This window comes from Myxocyprinus asiaticus, chromosome 12, assembly GCF_019703515.2.
Source record: "Myxocyprinus asiaticus isolate MX2 ecotype Aquarium Trade chromosome 12, UBuf_Myxa_2, whole genome shotgun sequence".
NCBI lineage: Eukaryota > Metazoa > Chordata > Actinopteri > Cypriniformes > Catostomidae > Myxocyprinus > Myxocyprinus asiaticus.
In genome coordinates, this window is record NC_059355.1 from 28,159,181 (window position 1) to 28,182,942 (window position 23,762).

General features: G+C 40.0%; 1 protein-coding gene across 6 annotated transcripts in view; it reads right to left on the minus strand.

Moving 5' to 3' along the window:
- The window catches only part of LOC127449395 (leptin receptor-like), a 91,916-nt gene that overhangs the window by 5,303 nt on the left and 62,851 nt on the right, over positions 1–23,762 (minus strand). For all 6 annotated transcript variants that reach the window (XM_051712788.1, XM_051712789.1, XM_051712786.1 and 3 more), the window contains 10 exons: positions 21,919–22,191; positions 19,880–19,985; positions 19,236–19,447; positions 18,598–18,749; positions 15,230–15,383; positions 7,007–7,089; positions 6,370–6,583; positions 5,038–5,241; positions 4,840–4,917; positions 4,270–4,363 (listed from right to left, as the gene is read on the minus strand). In XM_051712788.1, the coding sequence (XP_051568748.1) occupies positions 4,270–4,363; positions 4,840–4,917; positions 5,038–5,241; positions 6,370–6,583; positions 7,007–7,089; positions 15,230–15,383; positions 18,598–18,749; positions 19,236–19,447; positions 19,880–19,985; positions 21,919–22,191 (1,570 nt within the window). The remainder of the gene's footprint in view (positions 1–4,269; positions 4,364–4,839; positions 4,918–5,037; positions 5,242–6,369; positions 6,584–7,006; positions 7,090–15,229; positions 15,384–18,597; positions 18,750–19,235; positions 19,448–19,879; positions 19,986–21,918; positions 22,192–23,762) is intronic.

The window sequence follows — 23,762 nt, forward strand, 5'->3', positions numbered from 1 at the left end:
ACTCCTTCGGGACAGTGTTATGGATGAATCTGCGCATTCTTTGTGCTTATGCCTCCTATTATTTAGAGTTTGTTTTGTGGAATATTTCTTGCAGGACATTGGAGTGATTGGATAATTTGATCACTCATGTAGCAGTCGAATGGGCCGGCTCACTGAACATTTGTTTGACTGTCTAAGGAACCTGAACGGACTTTTGTGTGTGTGTGTGTGTGTGTGTGTGCTGGTTCCACTAGCGGCTGGAGTTTGTTTTGCGGAGGAACACACCCTCAGGACAGTTATGTGGATGAATCTACACATTCTTTGTGTTTATTCCGCCTATTGGCTGGAGTTTGTTTTATAGATTATCTTCTGTTGTGTAATTCTGTTTTACAAAATTTGTATAGAAACACCGGACTTGAGCAATCCGATGGCAAAGTTTGGGGTTTGATTGTTGCACTAATGTTGGAATATGGTCTTTATAATTTTATTTTTGACCCAGTCTAGATTTTTTAATATGTCAAAATGTCAAATGTTAGTATGAGTGGATTGTCTCTCTCCACATGGAATGTGAATGTTATTTCTCTTATTAAACATAAGAAATATGATATAGTGTTTCTTCAAGAAACACATCTTTCCCCGCAGGAAGCTGAACAATTTGGGAAGATATGGGGTGGACATGTTTTCTTTAGTGCTGGCTTAAGTAAGAGCAGGGGAGTCATTACACTGATAAGTAAGCATCTACAATTCGAATGTCTCAAACAGATTAAAGATAAATTAGGAAGAGTCATTATTATTTTAGCAGAAATTCAGGGGCAAAGTTTGATTTTTAGTCCCTAATTTCATCTGTTGTTGATTGCTCAATTGGAACCATCTTAGTCTCAGATCACGCCCTGGTGACTTTAGAGGGGTTGCCACATATGGAGAAAAAGAAATCATATAGTTGGCAATTTAATGTATCCCTTTTGCAAAATCCTGAATTCCAACAAATGTTAAAGGCTGAAATCAATGTTTATATGGAGACCAACTGGTGCTGAGTATCCTCTGTGGGCGTGGCTTGGGAGGCACTTAAGGCGGTTCTTAGGGGTCAGATTATAAAGTATGCCTCATTCATCAAAAAATCCAAAGCAGTGGAGTTGGAAGGGAATATTAAAAGTGCCGAGGCAGAGCTGAAGCGCAGAATGTCATCTGATGGCTTTAGAGAATTGACCTGATTGAAATACAGATAATACTATTTTGTTGCGGAAGGTGGAGTTTTGGCTTTTCGGGGCAAGACAGTCATATTTTGAGTCTGGGGACAAAGCAGGGAAGCTTTTGGCTAGATATATAAAGCAGAGAATGTCTTTTTCTACCATTCCCTCAGTGAAATCTGCTGGTTGTGAAATATTTACCTCAGCCATTATATTAATAATGCTTTTAAAGTACTCTATCTTGATCTCTATAGTTTCACGTCTTCGTCTACTGACGAAGATATTAGAAACTTTGTGGAACCATTAGATCTCCCTAAACTGACGACTGAGCAAAAAATTATCTCGATTCTGAGATAAACTTGGAGAGCTTTGCGAGGTAATTAAGGCCTTGCCTACAGGCAAGTCTCCGGGGCCAGATGGCTTTGCCGCTGAATTTTTTAGATCTTATGCTACAGAACTGGCTCCACTTTTGTTAGAAGTTTAAACGGATTCATTAAAGACTGGAAAGCTTCCACCAACCATGACACAAATACAAATCTGTCTGATTCTTAAAAAGGACAAAGATCCAAGCGAGTGTAAGAGTTACCATCCAATTTCCCTGATCCAGCTAGACGTAAAAAATATTGTCAAAAATTTGGGCTAACCGATTAAGTAAAGTTATGACATCTCTTTTACATATAGATCAGGTGGGGTTTATTTGGGGCTGCAGCTCTTCTGATAACATTAGGCGTTTCATCAATATCATGTGGTCAGTGGCGAATGATCAGACTCCGGTCGCTGCCAACTCACTTGACGTCGAAAAGGCGTTTGATATGGTAGAATGGGATTATCTTTTTAAAATTTTGGAAAAAGATTTGGGAATACTTTTATTGGATGGATTAAGTTACTTTATAGACACCCGGTAGCAGCGGTTCAAACAAATAGATTAATTTCAGATTCTTTTACTCTGGATAGGGGCACCAGGCTGGGTTGCCCTCTTTCCCCATTATTGTTTTGTCTTGCCCTGAAACCATTAGCAGCCGCGATAAGAAAGGAAGATGATTTTCCAGGGGTGGTGCCGGGAGGTATGGCACATAAGCTTTTGCTTTATGCAGATGATACTTTATTATTCATCTCCGACCCCACTAGATCTATGCCTTGCCTCCACAGAATTATTAATTCATTTTCTAAGTTCTCAGGATACAGAGTCAATTGGTCTAAATCCGAAGCTTTGGCTCTGACAGCGTACTGCCCAGTAACGCATTTTCAGCCGGGCGCCTTCCAGTGGCCCAAACAGGGCCACAGTATTTGGGCATTTTATTTCCAGCAAATTTTTGTGATTTAGTTAGAGTTAATTTTGACCCCTTAATAAAAAGGTTTGAGCGATGTGGGCAGGTGGGCTTCATTACATTTATCTATGATTGGGAAGGTTAATGTTATTAAAATTAATTGTATTCCAAAATTCATCTACCTGCTACAATCTCTCCCTGTAGATGTCCCCCTCTCTTATTTCAAGCAATTTGATAGCATAGCGAAGTCCTTCATTTGGAATGGTAAGCGTCCCAGATACATTTCAATAAGTTACATAGGCCGATTGACAAAGGTGGGCTAGGCCTACCCAAGATTTTGTTTTATTATTATGCATTTGGTCTCATTGGCTCATTGGTTGCTTCCACCTGAGAGAGCTCCTCTCTGGTACTGTATTGAACAGGAAGTTCTTGCCCCTACTTTGCCATTGCAAAGCCTTTCTACTAAACTAACCGGAGAAGTTAAGTTACACCTTGTTATCTCGCATTTGCATGCGGTATGGACAAAAGTGTCCAGAGTGTTTAATTCAGACATTTATTTAAATGTTGCCTCAAGCATATGGCTGAACCCAAAATTATGTATTAATAAGTCCCCATTCTGCTGGTCAGAGTGGATTGTGAGGGAGGTTAATACGCTCGGTGACCTATATGAGAGTGGAGGGTTGAGTTCCTTTGAAAATATGGTTCAACATTTTAGGATTCCCATATCTCAGTTCTTTAGGTATTTACAACTGTGCCACCTGCTCTGTACTATTTTTGGGAGTAGCATACACTTAACTGGCAGATACTCTGGAAGCGGTGATTACTGCTTTTGGAAAAGGTCACGAGGCATCAGTGTATTACTCCCTGTTAATTCAGAGTCTGGGGGACGGAGCTTCAACTTCTCTCAAGAGATTATGGGAGAAAGATTTAAACTTGGTATTGGAGGAGGGAGTGTGGGCTAGGATTCTAAAAAACATCAAGTCTACATCTAAAGATGCGTCTGATGCAATTTAAGATTTTACATCGATTCTGTTGGACCCCCTCTAGATTGTATAGGCTTGGTCTTAAAGACACACCCACCTGCTGGCGATGCCAATCAGAAGACGGGGACACAACCCATATTTTTTGGGGATGTGTTAAGATCCAAGAATTTTGGTTGAGGGTTCAGAGCTTTATATGTGACGTATTGGACACTCAATTTTCATTTTGCCCCAGACTCTGTATCTGGGGCAGTCATTAATATTGGGGACAGACATTTAAAAAGTTGGGTCCTAGCCGGAGTTTTGATCGGCAGACGGATCATCCTCAGGGGATGGAAGTCGGCTGGGGCACCCTGTTCGGGGGGAGGGGTTTAATGTATATAATTGATTCCGTATTTTATGTTGTGTTTGTTTGTTTTATGAATGGATCAAAATAAAAATGGTTAATAACAACAACAAAAAAATCAGGATAGGAAAGTCATAAAAATGTGTAAAATCTTGAGTCATAGAACATTTTATAGTGAATATAAAAAACAAATCTAGATATGTTCAGCTCAAAAAAATTTAATCAGCTAAATACTGCTCTTGTTTAGAGTAAAACTTGTTTTCAAGCCATAGTGATGTCAGTAAGGTCATGGAAAAGTCATGGAAATTCATTGGTCAAAAAGTGACCAATGGAAAAACTTTTCCAAGGGCCATCCAAAAAAGGATCCCTTTTTTCCTTGGTTCCTCTTGAGATTTATCCATTACTCTCAAAGAACGGTTTCACTTTGTGCTTGCTCCTCTCTAGACTCCCATAACGTAATACAGTAACCATATTTATCATGACTATAAGAAGATGGTTGCAGGCCTTACTGGTTTTGGGAGATCATCAGAGTGACGAACAGCACCACTGACAGGAATGCAATGATCATTAGGAGCATGTACGCTGCAGGGTCTCCCCTAGTAGCTGCATGACAAAACAAGACACTGAAGTTAAACTTGACCTAAAAAAATACATAAAAAAGTTGTAACATGCAGTTATTTCTACAGTACATGATCAAACCCTTAACATTTACTTTTGTTGGCCTAACATACCACAGAAAGATTGGTTCAGTCATATTTACCATTATTTTTGACTCAAATAAAATCAGCTAAATTAGATGTTTTTATATCAGCACATTTTTTGGGGGGGGTACCTGATGAAACATTTATGCAGTTTGTACTTGTAACTTGATTTCCATACATTTCATTTCAATAAACTTATTACTTAATATTTTTAAAGTGCCATCTGTTCAAAAAGAGCCTACGTAAAATTACATTCTAGATTACATTGCATTTTAAAAATGTTAAACATGACTCCAAATATCTCTGTGCATCTATGTCAACTATTAGAGCACATTATGCAATGACTGCATGAGCTGATATCAATGTTATCAGGCCCACCTGTGCATCGTACCGGCTCCCACTCACCATCCACAAACATGGGATACAAGGTGAACTCCTCTGAGCCGTAAAAACGTCCTGTATAACAAAAAAATATTCTCTCACTGATCATTTGTAAGGAGGTGATTTCAATTAGCTTTCAATTTGTCATTTGCTGATATGAAAATGTTTGGATAAAAATAAAGGTACATAGCATACGGCAAAGAGAGAGATCCCTTGAGGTGGACTGCACTCTGACCCACTGTATTCTTTCAGTTAGAGACCTGTCCTGTTCAGTGTCTTTGTTCAGGTCTAACCATTCTATGACAAATGAGTTAGGCATTGGTTGATCAGATAGTAGGGTCCACGAGAGATAAACACAGCTTGCATTTGCCACCACACTGAATGAACGTACACATCGTCCTAAAAAAAAAAAAAAAAAAAAGAAAGCCACTATTAACTCAAAGGATAAGTTTTATCATTGCTATGTGGAATAGAGTATTGTGATTGCACACATATGAGGATACATCTAATATCTCATCAAAACCTTTTGAAGAAAGAGTGTACTATTTTGAGAGAAACAAACTATTCTCCATCAAAACAACACAAAGCTTCAATCAAAGCAATTAGAGAGTAAAATAAGATCTGGGTAAAATAAAATAGAGAATGCCATCAACAAAAATATACAAAAATGGAAACATATTTTGCTTACAAAATACAATATATATATATATATATACACGTTAATTTAGTGCAATTAATTATATAATAATAATGCATTAACGAGCATATGAGCAATCCAAGCTTGTAGTACATCTGTTTTTAGGTAACAGCATGCCTCAACAAACCTCACAAGCAATGCAGCCACAGAATGAGAACCACTCACTTAGGAGGAAGCACAGTAACAGAATACAGGAATCTTGAGACATGCTTTTCAAAGTTTCCACTACTTTAACTTGACAAACCATCCTAAAAATGTGGTATTTATGATGCTGAAAACCAGTGAGATGCTCCAAACGTGTCCGTCTGAGGCACGCAAAATTACATAGAGTGACAATTAAAAACTGCGCAGACAGAACTCAAGAACGCGTACTGTGAGAACTGGACACATTGATAAACTCAACTGCAAAATGAATGGCTGTCAGCTGGCTTGTTCAATGATATGAGAATAAAACAAACAATATATTGAGTTCTTAAGCCACTTTTTGTATTGTCTAATCAATGCTTTATTCATCTGACACAATAATGCAATTTATTTAACTGAATTTCATTCCTTATTATATATTTATTATAGGCCCTTCATATTATATTTATTTAAATTATTATGCATTATTTATATGAATTTTGTTTATTTGGGGGCCTTAATCGATGCCATGTAATTACAGCCCTTATATATATATTTTTCTTTTTAATTTTATATATATATATATATATATATATATATATTAAATTAAAAAGAAAAATCTAATGGGGACTGAAAATGCTGAAGAAGCTTGGGTGAATGTGAAAGATGTGTGACTGACAGGAAGTGTGTAAAGCATGTCAGCTCACGTTTTGGTTGATGCAACAGTGTCATGTTGCTATTCCGTGTAGATATGCCCAGAGCATTGCGAGACATTACAGTGACTGTGTGTGCATCCTCCTTCCACTGGAATGAGTGAAATGAAACCAAGGTTGTTTCATTCGACCACACGGCTCCCCCTGAGGCTTGGTGCACAATCAAGAGTCCCTCCACACAACTGTATGGATCTCCTGCTGGAGCAGGCTACAAAAAGTATGGTGAAAAACATTAAATCTCAAAGAAAGCAGACTTTTTAAATCAAACTCAAGTTTTTTTAGATATATAATGTGTTGCGTTAATAAGTGGTCTGTAAGTTTGCGAGGGTTGTTTAAGGACAAATGCACATTGAGATACTGTTGTACTTCTTTTTATCGAATTTTCACATATATTTAAGGGACAGTTCACCTAAATGTCACCATTCACTTTCATTGTATGGAGAAAAGATGCAATGAAAGTGAACAGTGACTGCAGCTATAATTCTTCTTTACATCTCCTGTTGTGTTCCAAAAATAAAAGAAGTCACACAGGTTTGTAACAACATAAAAGTGTGAGGATATGATGACAGAATTTTATTTTGGGTGAACTATCCCTTTCAGTCTTTAAATCATGCACAGCATCTTGACCAACCTTGAAGATCAATGTGACATTTGTCGCGTTCCTTTCAGGATCCTCTTGAATAATGCGCCAGAAGTCTGGTCCCATCTCTGGTGCTGAAATTACATACCAAACAGTTATCATTTTACACAACAGTTTATGTCCAACCCCTCAAAATTGTTCCACCAAACAATGCTTAAAGGGAGAGTTCACCTAAAAATAAAGATTCTCTCATCCTCATTACATTCTTTCTTCCACGGAACATAAAAGGAGATGTTAAACTTGTATTAATTTTTTTTTGTCTTTTTTGTGGAACACAAAAGGACATATTAGATTACAGAAGTTAGGGACTGACATCCTCAGTCACCTTCATTTCATTGTACGATGAAAAAAAAAAAGATGTAGTGAATGGTGACGAAGATCTCAAACATGGAACTTCTGTAATCTAATATGTCCTTTTGTGTTCCACAAAAAAAACAAAAATAAAAAATTTATACAAGTTTGGAACAACATCAATGAGAGTACTTAATGGCAGAATATTAACTTTTGGGTGAACAAGCACTTTAGTTGCAAAACTGAAATTAAGAAAGAACATGAGTTTTGTTTTAACCATCCAAAAAGTGATTGTAAAAGGAGTTTAAAATGATTTGCAGATGTATGCATTTATAATATGTTTAAGTTTTGAAAGGTGTTTTATAGCACAATAGCACAAATGTTAATTTACGAGTACACACCATCACACTACTGTGCTTATTATAAATTATATGAATTGATACAGAAGTGGGTTTTGGCAAGTTTAATTTATGAGCTTATTTGAAGCTCTAAGCACTTGCCACTGTGCACACACCCGTCGAGGGGCCTCTATGGATCGGTCCAGCACATCCCACAGATGCTCAATCGGATTGAGATCTGGGGAATTTGGAGGCCAATCAACACCTTGAACACTTTGTCATGTTGCTCAAACCATTCCTGGACAATTTTTGCAGTGTGGCAGGGCGCATTATCCTGCTGAAAGAGGCCACTGTCATCAGGAAATACCGCTGCCATGAAGGGGTGTACGTGGTCTGCAGTAATCTTTAGGTAGGTGGTACATGTCAAAGTAACATCCACATGAATGCCAGGACCCAAGATTTCCCAGCAGAACATTGCCCAGAGCATCACACTGCCTCTGACGGCCTACCTTCTTCCCATGGTGCATTCTGCTGCCATCTCTTCCCCAGGTAAACGATACACACGCACCCGGCCATCTACATGATCTAAAAGAAAATGTGATTCATCAGACCAGACCACCTTCTTCCATTGCTCCAATTCTGATGCTTACGTGCCCATTGTAGGCGCTTTCAGTGGTGTACAGGGGTCAGCATGGGCACTCTGACCGATCTGCAGCTACGCAGTCCAGCAAGCTGCGATGCACTGTGTGTTCTGACACCTTTCTAATATGGCCAGCATTAAGTTTTTCAGCAACTTGTGCTACAGAAGCTCTTCGGACCAGACAGGACAGCCTTCGCTCCCCAGACGCATCAGTGAGCCTTGGGCGCCCATGACCCTGTCGCCGGTTCACCTGTTGTCCTTCCTTGGACCACTTTTGGTAGGTACTAACCACTGCATACCGGGAACACCCCACAAGACCTGCCGTTTTGGGGATGCTCTGACCCAGTCATATAGCCATCACAATTTGGCCCTTCTCAAAGTCGCTCAGATCCTTAAGCTTGCCCATTTTTCCTGCTTCCAACACATGAAATTCAAGAACTGACTGTTAACTTACTGCCTAATATATCCCACCCCTTGACAGGTGCCACTGTAACAAGATAATCGATGTTATTCACTTCACCTGTCAGTGGTTTTAATGATGTGGCTGATGCTGTGCATGGTTATTTATATTTTCAGCTTTAGTGTGTCAATAAGAAATATACATTTAAGACTCCCTAACATTTCTTTTGCAAATAGAATAGAATAGAATAACGGAGCCCTGCAACAGATGGCATGGTCCCCACAGAGCCCCCCACTAAATACTGAGTCAGTCTGGGATTACAAGAAGAGACAGAAGCAATTGAGACAGCCGAAAATGATAGAAGAACTGTGGTGAATTCTCCAAGAAGCTTGGAACATCCTATCTGCCAACAACCAAGAAAAACTGTATCCAGGTGTACCTAGGACAATTGGTGCTGTTTTGAAGGCAAAGGTGGTCACACCAAATATTGGGTCAAAATCAAAAGTAACAGTCAGTATCTGGTGTGGCCACCAGCTGCATTAGGTACTGCAGTGCATCTCCTTCTCATGGACTGAACCAGATTTGCCAGTTCTTGCTGTGAGTTGTTACCCCACACTTCCACCAAGGCACTTGCAAGTTCCCAGATATTTCTGGTGGGAATGGCCCTAGCCCTCACCCTCCGATCCAACAGGTCCCAGATGTGCTCAAAGGGATTGAGATCCAGGCTCTTCGCTGGCCATGGCAGAACACTGACATTCCTGTCTTGCAGGAAATCATGCAGAGAACGAGCAGTATGGCTGGTGGCATTGTCATGCTGGAGGGTCATGACAGGATGAGCCTGCAGGAAGGGTACCACATGAGGGAGGAGGATGTCTTCCCTGTAACACACAATGTTGAGATTGCCTGCAATGACAACAAGCTCAGTCCGATGATGCTGTGACACACCGCCCCAGACCATGATGGACCCTCCACCTCCAAATCAATCCCGCTTCAGAGTACAGGTCTTGGTGTAATGCTCATTCCTTCGACGATAAACGCGAGTCTGACCATCACCCCTGGTGAGACAAAACCGCGACTCATCAATGAAGAGCACTTTTTGCCAGTCCTGTCTGGTTCAGCAAAGGTGGGTTTGTGCCCATAGGCAACTTGCCTGTGATGTCTGGTAAGGACCTGCCTTACAACAGGCCTACAAGCCATCAGTCCAGCCTCTCTCAGCCTACTGCGGACAGTCTGAGCACTGATGGAGGGATTGTGCGTTCCTGGTGTAACTCGAGCAGTTGTTGTTGCCATCCTGTACCTGTCCCGCAGGTGTGATTTTCAGATGTACCGATCCTGTGCAGGATTTGTTACACGTGGTCTGCCACTGCGAGGCCGATCAGCTGTCCTTCCTGTCTCCCTGTAGCACTGTCTTAGGCGTCTCACAGGACGGACATTGCAATTTATTGCCCTGGCCCAATCTGCAGTCCTCATGCCTCCATGAAGCATGCCTAAGTCACGTTCACGCAGATGAGCAAGGACCCTGGGCATATTTCCTTTGGTGTTTTTCAGAGTCAGTAGAAAGGTCTCTTTAGTGTCCTAAGTTTTTATAACTGTGACCTTAATTGCCTACCGTCTGTAAGTTGTTAGTGTCTTAACGACCGTTCCACAGGTGCATGTTCATTAATTGTTTATGGTTCATTGAACAAGCATGGAAAACATTGTTTAAACACTTTACAATAAAGATCTGTAAAGTTATTTGGATTTTTACAAAATTATCTTTAAAATACAGTGTGTATATATATATAAAGTATATTGTGGTCCCAAATAGCCACACTAAAAAGTCTGGGCTGCGTTTCCCAAAAGCACCATAAGCCTAAGTAGATCGTAGAAACCATTGGTGCCAATGGTCTCTACGATCAACTTATGCTTGCGATGCTTTTGGAAACGCAGCCCTGGGGCCGGTTGCATAAAACTGTTTTAGACTAGTCTTACTAGTTAGTCGTCTAAAATGTTGGTCTTCATTTTTTCAGTCAGTTGCATAAAAACTTAGATCAGTCTAATTTAAGACCAAAATGTAAGACAGCAGACCCCTAGGCAAACTTTTGTTTGCCATGGAAAATAACTGTCAGCTGAGCCAATGGGGGCTTCAGCTGAGGGATAGAAGGGGCTTCAGTAGAGACTTTGTAGAAGACTTTGACTTCAACAATGGTAACAAAATGTCATGTGTTTTTTATTATTTGGGTTAAAATCACTACATTTGTTCATTAGAATTAATTTTGAAGCACTGTAGTCCTCTAATAAGCAAATATTTTCAGCAAATGAAAACTGTAATGTGAATTAGACTGTCTTACTGAAGACAACTGTGAGGTTGTTTTATGCAACAGGCTTTCTATGTTGTCTTAAGCTAGTCAAACAAATTGTCAGACACAGTCTTAAGTTAATGGCTATGTTTATGCAACTGGCCCCAGGTCATCAAACTCTAGACTTGAACTACACCTCTAGTTACACTGCAAGGGCACCTCTGTAATCATTAAGGGAAATGACTTCATATACACACCAGAAATGTACCTTGAAATCAGTTTGTTAAATGTAATTAAAAAAAGGAATGTGAAATTACACTGAAATGTTTTTTTTGTCGGGTCACATAAAAAAATTCATTTGGTCACTTAAATTAACTGGTTTCATTCAAGTCAAAAATTTTATATAATCAGACTAAATACACCTGACAAATTAAGTTGCACCAACAGAAAAGGTCTAGCATCATTTTTGTGCAAATGCCACTTTATTATATATTTTATGATATATGATATTTAAACTAATGCAATCAAAAATGCATAAATTTGTAATTGTGGCATAACTGTACTAACACTTTTTAGGGCCACTGTGTGATGCATTGTGCATGAATCACTGGAAATTATCATAACTCTGAATCTGTTGAAAACGGTTAAGACTGGGAGAGCAGGTTCCCTATCTGTCAATCACTCGACGTTGTATCGATGTAGTGACACTAGGGGTCACTCTTGGGAGCCCCAAACACCTCTGCTTTTTGAAAAAAGGCCAGTGGGAATTGGCGAGTGGAATTTGCATGCCACTCCCTGGTATAAAAGGAGCTGGTTTGCAACCACTCATTCAGGTTTTGTGCTGAGGAGCCGAGACAAGGTCCCGGCCATTTCAGCGGGTAGTTCAGTGTTGTGGCAAGAGGGACACAACGTCTCGTTCCCTCCATCGGGGAACGGAGGTTATGGAAGTAACCATGACTTTCCCTATCTGTCACTCACTCGACGTTGTGTCGATATAGTGACATTAGGGGTCCCTATACAAAACGCCACAGCTAGCTGAACTGTGTTATGTGGACTGGCGGTGCGAGACAGGCAGACCGCTGTGTGCCTCGTAGCCAGCGCACCAGGCCGTCACATAACCTCCCCCAGTGCTCTGAGTGTCGAATGGTCCTTCGGGAACAAGTCAACTGCCCAACAAATAGGGACAGGCTAGCCCAGCCGTGGCCTCTTTTTTTCTCCCCAAAAAGAGTGGAATTTGTTAACCGACTGGGGGCCATAACTGTCTACGTCGTGGGGGGGTTCACTCCCAAGGGGAAGACACCGCGGAGAACACACCCCACCCAGAGAAGGGGAGGGTATTTTGAGTGGAAATATGTCACATGGTCTTATCGATTCTTGTCGGAAGTATGTCATGTGGAGAAGTCGCATGGTAGGTCCTACCCGAGGGGGGAGGAGTTTCTACAAACATCGTGACCGGGGGCAGAGGGGCCTCTGCCTAAGGAAGACACAGTTTACCGACAGGGAAACGATTTAGCGGAAGATATCATATGGGGTCACCTACGGGGAACCAGCACATGTGGAGCACCCACCCCAGTACAAGGCCTAATTAGCACACATACTGGGCTGGCTCATCTGCCACAGGGCTAAGGAGGAAAGTCATCCAGGGATCACAGCTTGTGAACACGACTGGGAGTCAAAAGCGCATGTCTTCACCTCAAGGGAGGGGAAAGGCGCTATACGCAAGTGGTACACCCAGCCAGCTGTCCCAGAACTTACCTGCACATACCTGACAATACACGGGACAAAACCGGCTCAACCCGGAGATTGTAGAACCTCATAAAGGTGTTGGGTGTTGCCCAGCCCGCTGCTCTGCAGGTGTCTGCCAAAGAGGCGCCACTGGTCAGGGCCCAGGAGGCCGCTACACTCCTAGTAGAGTGGGCTCGATCACGTGAGTAACCCGGACCGCACTCCAGGCACGATTCGCTGACAGAGAACGCCTGCAGGTCCCCTACCCTCTTGATGGAAGTGAGAACAGTCAGGAGGGCAGTCTTCAAAGAGAGTGCCTTAAGCTCAACTGACTCCAGGGGCTCAAAGGGAGTCCCCGTAGACCCCGAAGGACTACAGAGAGGTCCCACGAGGGGATGAGGCGCAGTCTGGAGGGATTCAACCTCCTAGTGCCTCTCAGGAATCTGATCAAGTTGTGCTTCCCCAAATACTTACCACCCACTGCATCGTGATGTGCTGAAATGGTGGCCACATACACAAGGTGGAGGGGGACAGCCGCCCCTCCAGGTTCTCCTGCAGGAAGGAAAGCACCGATCCGATTGCGCATCTCTGGGGGTCTTTGCATCAGGAAGAACACCACTTAGCGAACAGACGCCACTTCAAGGCATACAGGCGCCTCGTAGAGGGTTCCCTAGCCTGAGTAATCATGTCTACCACCGCAGGTGGTAGGCCACTTAGGTCTTCCACGTCCCGTCCAAGGGCCAGATGTGGAGATTCCAGAGGTCTGGTTGCGGGTTCCAGATGGTGCCCCATCCCTGGGAAAGAAGGTCCTTCCTCAGGGGAATTCGCTGGGGGGGGGGCTGGGCTGTCGCGAGGAGCGTGAGGTGCTTGCCCTGGATCAACAGCCGGAACCTCCTCAGGGTGAGCAGTACTGCCAACAACTCGAGGCAGTTGATGTGCCAACGCAGCCACAGGCCAGTCCAGGAGCTGGCGGCTGTGTGCCCGTTGCATACGGAGCCCCAGCCCATCTTGGAGGCGTCCGTCTTAACCACGATGTGCCTGGATCCCTGCTCTAGCGGAACCCCTGCCCGTAGAAATGCAAGGTCGGTCCAAGGGCTGAACAATTGGCGACAGATCGGCGTGACGACCACGCGATGTATCCCACGGCGCCATGCCCATCTTGGGACTCAAGTCTGAAGCCAATGCTGAAGTGGTCTCATATGCATCAACCCAAGTGGTGTGGCCACCGCTGAGGATGCCATATGCCCCAGGAGCCTCTGAAAAAGTTTCAGTGGAACCGCTGTTTTCTGTCTGAATGCCTTCAGACAGTTCAGCACTGACTGTGCGCGCTCGTTCGTGAGGCGCGCCGTCATCGAGACTGAGTCCAACTCCAAGCCAAGAAAAGAGATGCTCTGAACCAGGGAGAGCTTGCTCTTTTCCCAGTTGACCCGAAGCCACAGTCGGCTGAGGTGCGTGAGCACCAGGTCCCTGTGCACACACAACACATCCCGAGAGTGCTCACTAAAATGTGTTTTTGCGTCAGCATCTTGAACGGAATCTGTGCAAGGCCCGGTTCTGTGCAACCTAACTCTTTTATTTGATGTCACTTGCATTTGAGCAGGATATTCTTGTACAATTTTAACATAAACATACAAAGAGGAAGGAAAATATATTCCAATCTTTATTTATAACAAAAAGAGCTTCACTAAAACAGCTCCTTATGAAATTGTTTAAATGTGCACTAACCATGCATGTGCATGTAAATTATGAAATATGAATGTGACACGGAGGAGGTCGTGGCCGGGCCATGATGACGCACGCCTAGCGCTGAGTTGTCTAATCAGCGGGAGAGAGATATGGAGGGGCCGGGACGCCAGTTCGAGAGAGAGAGACGTGTTGCGTGTGTGTGTCTTTGTTTTGTTTGCTGCAAAGCACTTTTATGTTATGTTTTGAGTTAAATTTACTTTGCTGTTCAGCCGGTTCCCACCACCTCCCTCCTGGGTTTCGGCACCAATGTAACAGGGTAAGGTGGGCAAGGAGGAGGCGGGAAACGGCTGAACAGTCAACGTTAGTTTTAATGTCATAAATTTATTTAAATCAATTTAAACACAAACACGGACACACACACAGCGGCCACATGTGGCTCTCTCTCTCTCTTGAACTGGTGCCTCCGGCTCGTCTTTATCCCCCTCCCGGCTGACTAGCCCGATTCAGGGCCAGGTGTGTGTCCTCACACTCAAAGAGTTACTGAATATATATGTTAGGTAGGCTGATTTATAGTGAAAAATTTTAAAATTTAAAAAAGGGAAAAATTATGGTGATCAATAAATTATGAACAATTTACTGCCATTGCCTAATTAACATGAAATCATGTAATCCTTAAAAAAGGAACTGTATTCTGACTGATTACGAGTATTTTAAAATATAATTTAATCCAATAACAAGTACTTGATTGTCATAATCTGATTACATAATCCAGATTACATGTAATACATTACTACCCAGCACTGTGTATATCTTAACATAAATGATAAATATTAACATAAAAATTGATAACATTACCTTTTCTGTTGTAAACAATGGAAGTGTGACTCTTGCTCCAGTCACTCCAGTATCCAGAGCCATTGAGTCTTCTACAGCGCACTTGTACCTTATACCGAACACAGGACTGCTCAAGCAGAATCTCTGCTTGCAGTTCTAATAGAGGACCGATAACCTGTAAGGGACATAACACTCATTCGTAAATGCTACAGAAAATTGCAACCCTGTTGAGTACAAAGTACCATCATTCCTCTAAAGTGTACAAGGGAAAAAATTAATTAGAAATAAAACTGAAGTAGAAAAGCGAAGATGTTGTATGCAGGGGTGTAAAGTAACGAATTACAAATACTCACGTTACTGTAATTAAGTAGTTTTTCCCAGGAATTGTACTTTTTTTAAGTAGTTTAAAAATTTTATACTTTTACTTGAATACATTTGAAGTGCTGTAACTGTACTTTTAATGCGCCATTTTCCCACTGTCTGTGTCCACTACTTCCCTGTCCTGATTTTATTTTTATCCATCAACATGTTTGGCTAGGGAGAGTCTCGAGACTCCCGTCAAATCAAATCACACGTAAAAAAAAACTTGAATGGCAGCTGTAGATCAGCGCCAACTGTTATGGATGTGAAGGATGCCTCAAACACATTTCAACACCTGAACATCATGGCCGCACCTGAAAGGGCTTTTCGCAGTGAAAAAGGCCAATTGTTTGATTGTGTCATGTGAGTTTCACTTGCTCAAGCCAGATATCTGCATTAATCCTGCCTCTAATTTAAAGAAACATATTGAGGTAAATTTCATATTTCTGCTTACTAGATTCTGTGTCTATAATGTAGCCTGTATTTTAGCTATCTATCACTGAGATTATTGGGTTGATGTGAGAGATTAAGGCAAAGTTATCAATAGGGCTGGGCGATAAAACAATCTTGATGTTTATCTGAAAGAGAGAGAGATGACCTCGATATTGATGATAAACATTTGAATAATTTTCTTTACTTAGTCTATGTTCTGCATCTAGACCAGGGGTGTTCATTACATCGATCGCGATAGCAAGACAACCACTGGTTGGTTGATCTAAATAAAATATAAAAGATTGACTTTTTATTTCCTGACGTCTGTAGCTGCATGCTGTTTGATTGACAGATGGCTAATGTTTGTGCGCTAATGCGGGTACGCGCCTTAATGGTCAAATACACTTTATAATTCCACCAATGCCCATCTCGGTGAGGCATTACTGTAAACGCAGTCGGTTTGGTCTAAAGTGAACGTAAACATTGGGACAAAAAGCGTATTTGCATCAAAATGTTGGACTTGAAGTGTACATGTAACCGAACTGAGCACTGTCTAGTAGGCTATGTCATATAAAGGCTATTAATCAAACAACAATAACAAGGAAATGAGAAAACCACTCACTACTTTTGGCTGAATAACTTGAGTATCTTTAAAAGTATTAATGTAATAGAATAAAACAGTGACATTTTTAATAACAATATTTTTTTATAATATTGTTAGTTTTTTTAATAATTCTGACCCCTGATGTAGAGAGTGTGTTCATTTGTATAATAAATTACCAGGAAAGTAGAGATGATAAAATAATTTATAATTATGCTTAGCCTTTATCATGCTTTTTCTAATGCCTAATAGAAAAGTATCAACCTTTGTAGAGCAATACTTCAGGCAGAACATTCCAACAGTCACAAACTTCAGAAAATTGTGCATCATGCATTAGAATGAGAACACAACTATTTCTGGGCTTAAAAGATACAAGAACTAAATTAATGTGTAATATTGTATCTCAAAAGGAGGACAATGTGGCCCCCCATGTGCTACTTAAAGAAATAGTTCACTAAAAAATGAAAATTCTCTTATCATTTACTCACCCTCATGCCATCCCAGATGTGTATGACTTTCTTTCTTCAGCAGAACACAAATTAAGATTTTTACAAGAATATTTCAGCTCTGTAGGTCCATACAATATAAGTGAATGGATGCCAAAATTTTGACACACCAAAAAGCTCATAAAGGCAGCACAAATGTAATCCATATGACTCCAGTGGTTAAATCCAAGTCTTCAGAAGAGATATGATAGGTTTGGGTGAGAAACAGATCAACACTGAAGTCCATTTATTCTAGAAATTCTTCTCCCTGCCCAGTAGATGGCGATATGCATGAAGAATGTGAATCACCAAAAACAAAAGAAGAAAGTGAAAGTTAAAGTGGAGATTGACCGAGGAGGGAGGAGAATTTATAGTAAAAATTGACTTAAATATTGATCTGTTTCTCACCCAACCTATCATATCTCTTCTGAAGACATGGATTTAACCACTGGAGTCACATAGATTAGGCTACTTTTATGCTGACTTATGTGATTTTTGGAACTTCAAAATTTTGGCACCCATTCACTTGCATTTTATGAACCAATAGAGCTGAGAAATTCTTTTAAACATCTTAACTTGTGTTCTGCTGAAGAAAGAAAGTCATACACATCCAGGATGGCATAAGGGTGACTAAATGATGAGAGAATTTTCATTATAGTGTGAATTATTCCTTTAAAGCCTGATGTGGCCCCTGTACCAAACAAATGCTCTACCCCCTCTATTGTGTGGGACATGACGCACCAAGTGACCCTGCTTTTTTAAGTAGGGTTTTTTTTTTTTTTTGCATTCCTTGCATTGTTATGTTTTATGCGCAACAGTAACTCTCTCTGTCAACATTAAGTGAAATTTAGACATTACACATAAACTGATTTTAATGAAATTGTTTCATACATTATGATTTAAAATGGTGATCAGTGTACTGAAAATAACTTTTTCATCTTTTCATTTCTGTAATCATGTCTCCCTTTTATTTTTTTGGGACTCAGATTCATGTAGCATTTATCATACATAAGTTACGTATTTTAAAAGTTGTCAGTCACAAACACCTATAAAATACCTACATTTTTTATTCTTTCTGGCAAACAGCCATAAAAGGGAATGTAAATTACGGTATGTGTGATACATTTTTAAATTGCAGCATAGAGTTTTTATTTTAAAGGGGCATAGCTTTCGCAACTCAGTACTCAATACTCATGAGTACTTTTAAATGAGCTACTCTTTTACTCTTACTTGTGTAGTTTTTAGGACAGGTACTTTTACTCTACTCAAACTAAATTTTTTAAGAAGTAACAGTACTTTTACTTGAGTATTATTTTTCAGTACTCTTTCCACCCCTGGTTGTGTGGGCATATAACTGCACATAAGGGGGACATTTAGCTTCGATCGATGAACTTTATCATATTCATCTTTGATTGTGACTGAACTATGCATTTACACTCAAATATATATTATGCAGGTATCCTGGTTTTATTGACCACCTGACACCCAAGCTTTCAGAATCTTCTTCCTACCTCCCATTGCATATCAGCCTTCCCACGCAAAGCCACGAAACGCAGCTCATACTGCATGTCATAGACTGGTAAAGAGGGGCGTCTCCACCACAGACTTAAGGTTTTATTGGGTAAAGTGATTGCTTTCAATATTGTGGGAGGCGATGGTTTCACTGGAAAAAACACAAGAGGGAAATTCGCCTAACTTTGTTATACTTTTCAACGGTGTCATTATCCTTAACACAAAATAAAACAAAAACTAAATATTCGTTAACTTAAATATGAATAAAAACTAACATTATTACAAGAACCAAAACTAAACTTAAATACATTTTCATGGCTCCAAAACCAACTAAAATAAAAATTAAAAATTAAAATATAACCTTCATTAAACATGAAAATGACACTAGATAGTGATTACACTATACAGCATTTATATTAGTTAACTCAACTTCAAAGCCAACTAAAATACTAAAATTAAAATATATATCTAACTAACTTGAAAAGACAACTTGAAAAACTAACTTGAAAAGACAAATTAAAATAACTAAATAAAATCTAAATAAAATAAAAAGTTTGCCTGCTTTTCAAGGTGAATAGAATGACAAGGTATGTGATCTAAAGTCAACAGAATACTGATGGAAAACCTTGGAACTCACCATAGTCAATGGGTGCAACATAGACAGGAAATGACCTCACTTTGCCACGCCCACCTTCCACCTCCACCCACATTTTGTAGCATGAGAACAGGCTAAGGTTGCTTAAAGTGCACTCTCTGTGGTCTCCTGGTCCTATGCCTTCCTTTATCAAAGACATGGACTCTTCACCATCCTCAATCTTTGGTATATCTTCACACATTGATTTATATTGTCTATCAAAAAAATATAACAAATTAGGATCTTCACAATGTCATCTGTAGAACAAACAACCTGTCTGCAATAGACCTTATTCATGCTAGTGCCATCTTTTATTTTTAATGGGAATGACGAGGCTTTGAGGGATAGACTTACAGTCTCTTCAATGGGCTGTACTGCAGTTTAAAGTGTTTTTGTGTCATTCCACGGACAAAACATTGATAAAATATCTGTCCAAGAACATCCAGTATATAAAAAACTCAGGACAACATGAGTTGTGGAAAATCAGATGTGATCTAGGAGCTTTATACAGCTTTATACCATTTGTGCCATTGAAAAGATAGTAAGTCTATCCCTCACAGCCTCATTGTCATTCCCATTAAAAATCAAATATGGCGCTAGCGTGAATAAGGTCTATAGCAAACTGATGAAAAATTAAGTGTGCATACCTGTAAAGGAATCTGACCATTGCCCAAGGACTCTTATTCCATTCACAAGTCATGGTGTCGACCTTTGAATTCTTGCTTTGGCAGGTAATATTTGCATTAAACATCCCTAAAAACAAAGAGACACTTCATATTTTTATTTGAAATTAGACACCAAGACTAATGAGATTTGCACAAATGTTGTCTGGGGCCAAATGTTTGGCCAGCTTTTCAAACAAGCAGCAATGTTTCATTAAATTATTTCTTCATTAAAATGTTTTGCACACAGAGAAATTAATAGTACTTTTGAATAAAATAATGTTTAACCTAGGGCTGTCAATTGATAAAAAATGTAATCAAATTAATTACATGACATGCCGATTAATTACTCAAACTAATTGCAATTAATCGCATACATCATTATCTGCTGAGAAAGGCCCCCAAATAAAGATAATTCATATAAATAATGCAAATTCAAATATTTATAAATATAATATGTAGTGCCTATAATAAATATATAGTACGAATTGAAATTCAGTTTGAAATAAAGTGCATTTTTGTGGCAGATGAATAAAGCATTGATTAGACAATACAAAATATTCTCATTTCATTGCACAAGCCAGTTGACAGCAATCTGTTTTGCAGTTCTCACATTCCATGATCTTGTACTCCATCTGCGCTATTTTTAGTTTTCGCTCTATGCACATGCCTCAAACGGACACGTTTGGAGCGTCACTGGTATTTAGCATCATAAACGACGCATTTCTAGGCTGCTGTGTCAAGTTAAAAGTACTGGAAACTTTGAAAATCGCATCTCAAGATTCCTGTATTCTGTTGTGCTAAGAAAGCGGTTCTCATTCTGTGTAGTGATGGATCGTTCATGAACGATTTGTTCATTGCGATGTACAGGAAACAGAAATGATTTGTTCACCTTTCGACTCTTTTGGTCCGAGTCATTCGTTCTTTTGTCACGTGACAGCCTTATACGCTATGCATTGCTCACACAGGAAACAGGAATGATTAGTTCACCTCTCGAGTCTTCTGGTCCGAGTCGTTCGTTCTTTTGTCACGTGACAGCCGTATTCGCTATGCATTGCTCACACAGGAAACAGAAATGATTAGTTCACCTCTCGAGTCTTCTGGTCCGAGTCGTTCGTTCTTTTGTCACGTGACAGCCGTATTCGCTATGCATTGCTCACACAGGAAACAGAAATGATAGTTCACCTCGAGTCATCTGGTCCGAGTAGTTCGTTGTTTTGGCTGTCACGTGACAAAAGAACGAAGGACTCGGACCAGAAGATTCCAGAGGTGAACTAATCTTTCTGTTTCTCATAATTTGTCCTCGGCTGCATTATAATTTTTTCCTTATTGGGACTATAATCAAAGTTTGCCTAAGTAGACACGTTGGGGAGATTTGGCTATTGAAAATGTAACATTTTAATTTAATTCTGCTCAAATTAACGAAATGACTTGAATAAAGATTTGTTCATTTTTCTGAACGAGACTCAAAGATCCAAGTCAGTAAAATAATCATATCTTCCCATCACTAATTCTGTGACTGCGCTGCTTATGAGGTTTGTTGAGGCGTGCTGCCACCTATTGATGTGGCTCGTAAAAACAGATGTATTACAAGTTTGAACTGCTCATATTTGAGAAAAATCTGTACTTTTATTAAGGAATTTACGTACGAGACAGGGGGCTTGATTAATTGTGTCAATTTTTTTAACGCGTTATTTTTTAATATAATTAATCACGCTAAATTAATGCGTTAAATCTTCAGACCTGGTTTAATCATAAACACTTACATGTGATGAAGACTTAGTCTTATCAGTGGCCTAATACAGCTAGGTCGCCTCATGTTGGCTGACATGTTAAGATCACATAAGCAGCCTAACTGCAAATATGCAATTTCTACAATGGCACTGGAAAATGAAAACTGCTTTTACATTATGCTGTATTCACGTCGTTAGGAGTCAGAGTAAGTTCAAAGCAACTCTGCCAGCTCAACATAAACAAAAAATTTGTGAGTGCAACATTAACTGTATGGTTAGAGATGTCCTTACCTTCTGTATAAATTTTGGCATAGGCAATGCTGCCTTTGATCCCCTTTCCTAATGAGTAGCAGCACATCAAGGTATGAAATCCTGGCTGGTCCGCCTTCAGTGTGACTGCGCTAACCTGCTCATTGATGACCTTATACTGGCTTTCTGGAATCTCTACCTGCCCATTCAGCATCCACACAGCTTTGCTGGCACTCCAGCTGCGGTTGTGGAAGATGGCGTAAACAGTTACTTCCGACCCAGGTATGGTAAAGACCTCAGCAGGAATGTAACTAACTTTGAGGAGAAGGGAAAGATGAAGAAAACTGTAAAGCTGAGGTTTAGTGCATAACTTCACATTTCAGACAAACAAATGTCTGCATGTGTATATCAGCCATACAGGTTGCCATTGGTCACCCTGCACCCTAGATACTGGCATCAGCATCGACAATTATAAAACCAAAACTGATCAACCACCACTTCAAATCAGTTTGTAGAGTCATTTATTTTTCCCTTGGAGCAGTGAGACTGATGTTTATTATAATGCTAGTGAGCAACCTACAGCCTTCAATTTGGTTGGCATGGTGACTTGTGCAACATGGATTTTGAAAATATACTACAACCCAACATATAACCCAGCATATCAGCAATCAGTGCATGAACTACCTTGAAAAGCACTAAGGAACATGCACAATAATGAGTATCTGACGCATCCCGTGTATACAGCCTCAAGCCGTAGTGGCGCAGCACGGCAATGGATGCGCCCAGTGTAGACAGGGTGTTGAGGCTGTCATGATGTTAAATCAAGCTGAAAAAGCTGAAACTTTAACTAATATGCAGACTGAGCGACCTATTCACTGTTAAGTGCAGCATTGATTGAAAACAATGCCTGGGTGTGGTTACTGCACTTTATTGGTATTATTTGGCCGTCTCCTACATTGCTCATGTATACTGCTTTTGTGTGGGCATTCAAAAGCAGGAGAAGACACAATAAAGAAACACCCACCTGAACAGTGTCAGTATTCAGCTTACAAATGAAACTCTATTCTACCGTGGGAGTTTGTGTAAGAGAGAGAGATTAGAAGATTCCAAGCTTCTCAAAATGCTTATCAATTCATATTGCTAAATCACTGTGAGGTGATGTGAGTGTGGTGCACATCTGAATACAGAAGCTTAAGCCTCAGAGTCATAAAAGTTGCTTGGATGCCATTATAGGACCTTTCACAAATAAATCACAGTAGTCAGATGCATGTAATTCTTTAAATGTTTTATTTAAATGTACAATAATTAATAGTGTATTGCATGTATACTATAGCTAACGCAATAGACCTGTAAACAATGGATTTTGGACATAAGAAACTCAATTTGAAATTCAGGTTTCTTTTAGGTAAATGCATGATGCAATGGCATGAACGTGTTAATTGTACAGATTTTTTGTCTTTGTGTGTTCATGTCACATCGTCCTCCACTCTGCAATCATTCTTAAATCAGTTCAGCAGTGTTGTAATTAGGTACGCCAAGCACTATAAATGTTATAATATCATCATATAAATGAATATAGGCCTACTATAAATAATATTCATCTTACATAACTGGATATAAATGTAAATTACAGAAATGTATATTTACATTATAAATCTATATTGCCAGGAATTTTTTTTTTTTATTGTTATTATGCTGTATACATTTTTTTCATAAAGGCCCATATAGATTATATCAAATCAAATAAACTAATCATATAAAATGGTATTTATTGTGAAGTGTAAGTCAGCGGCATGGCTAACATTTGGTACAATGACCACACACAAAAGCCTCATTTAAATATGGGTGTGTCTAACCAATTGCACTAGAGGAAAAGTTTGCAATAT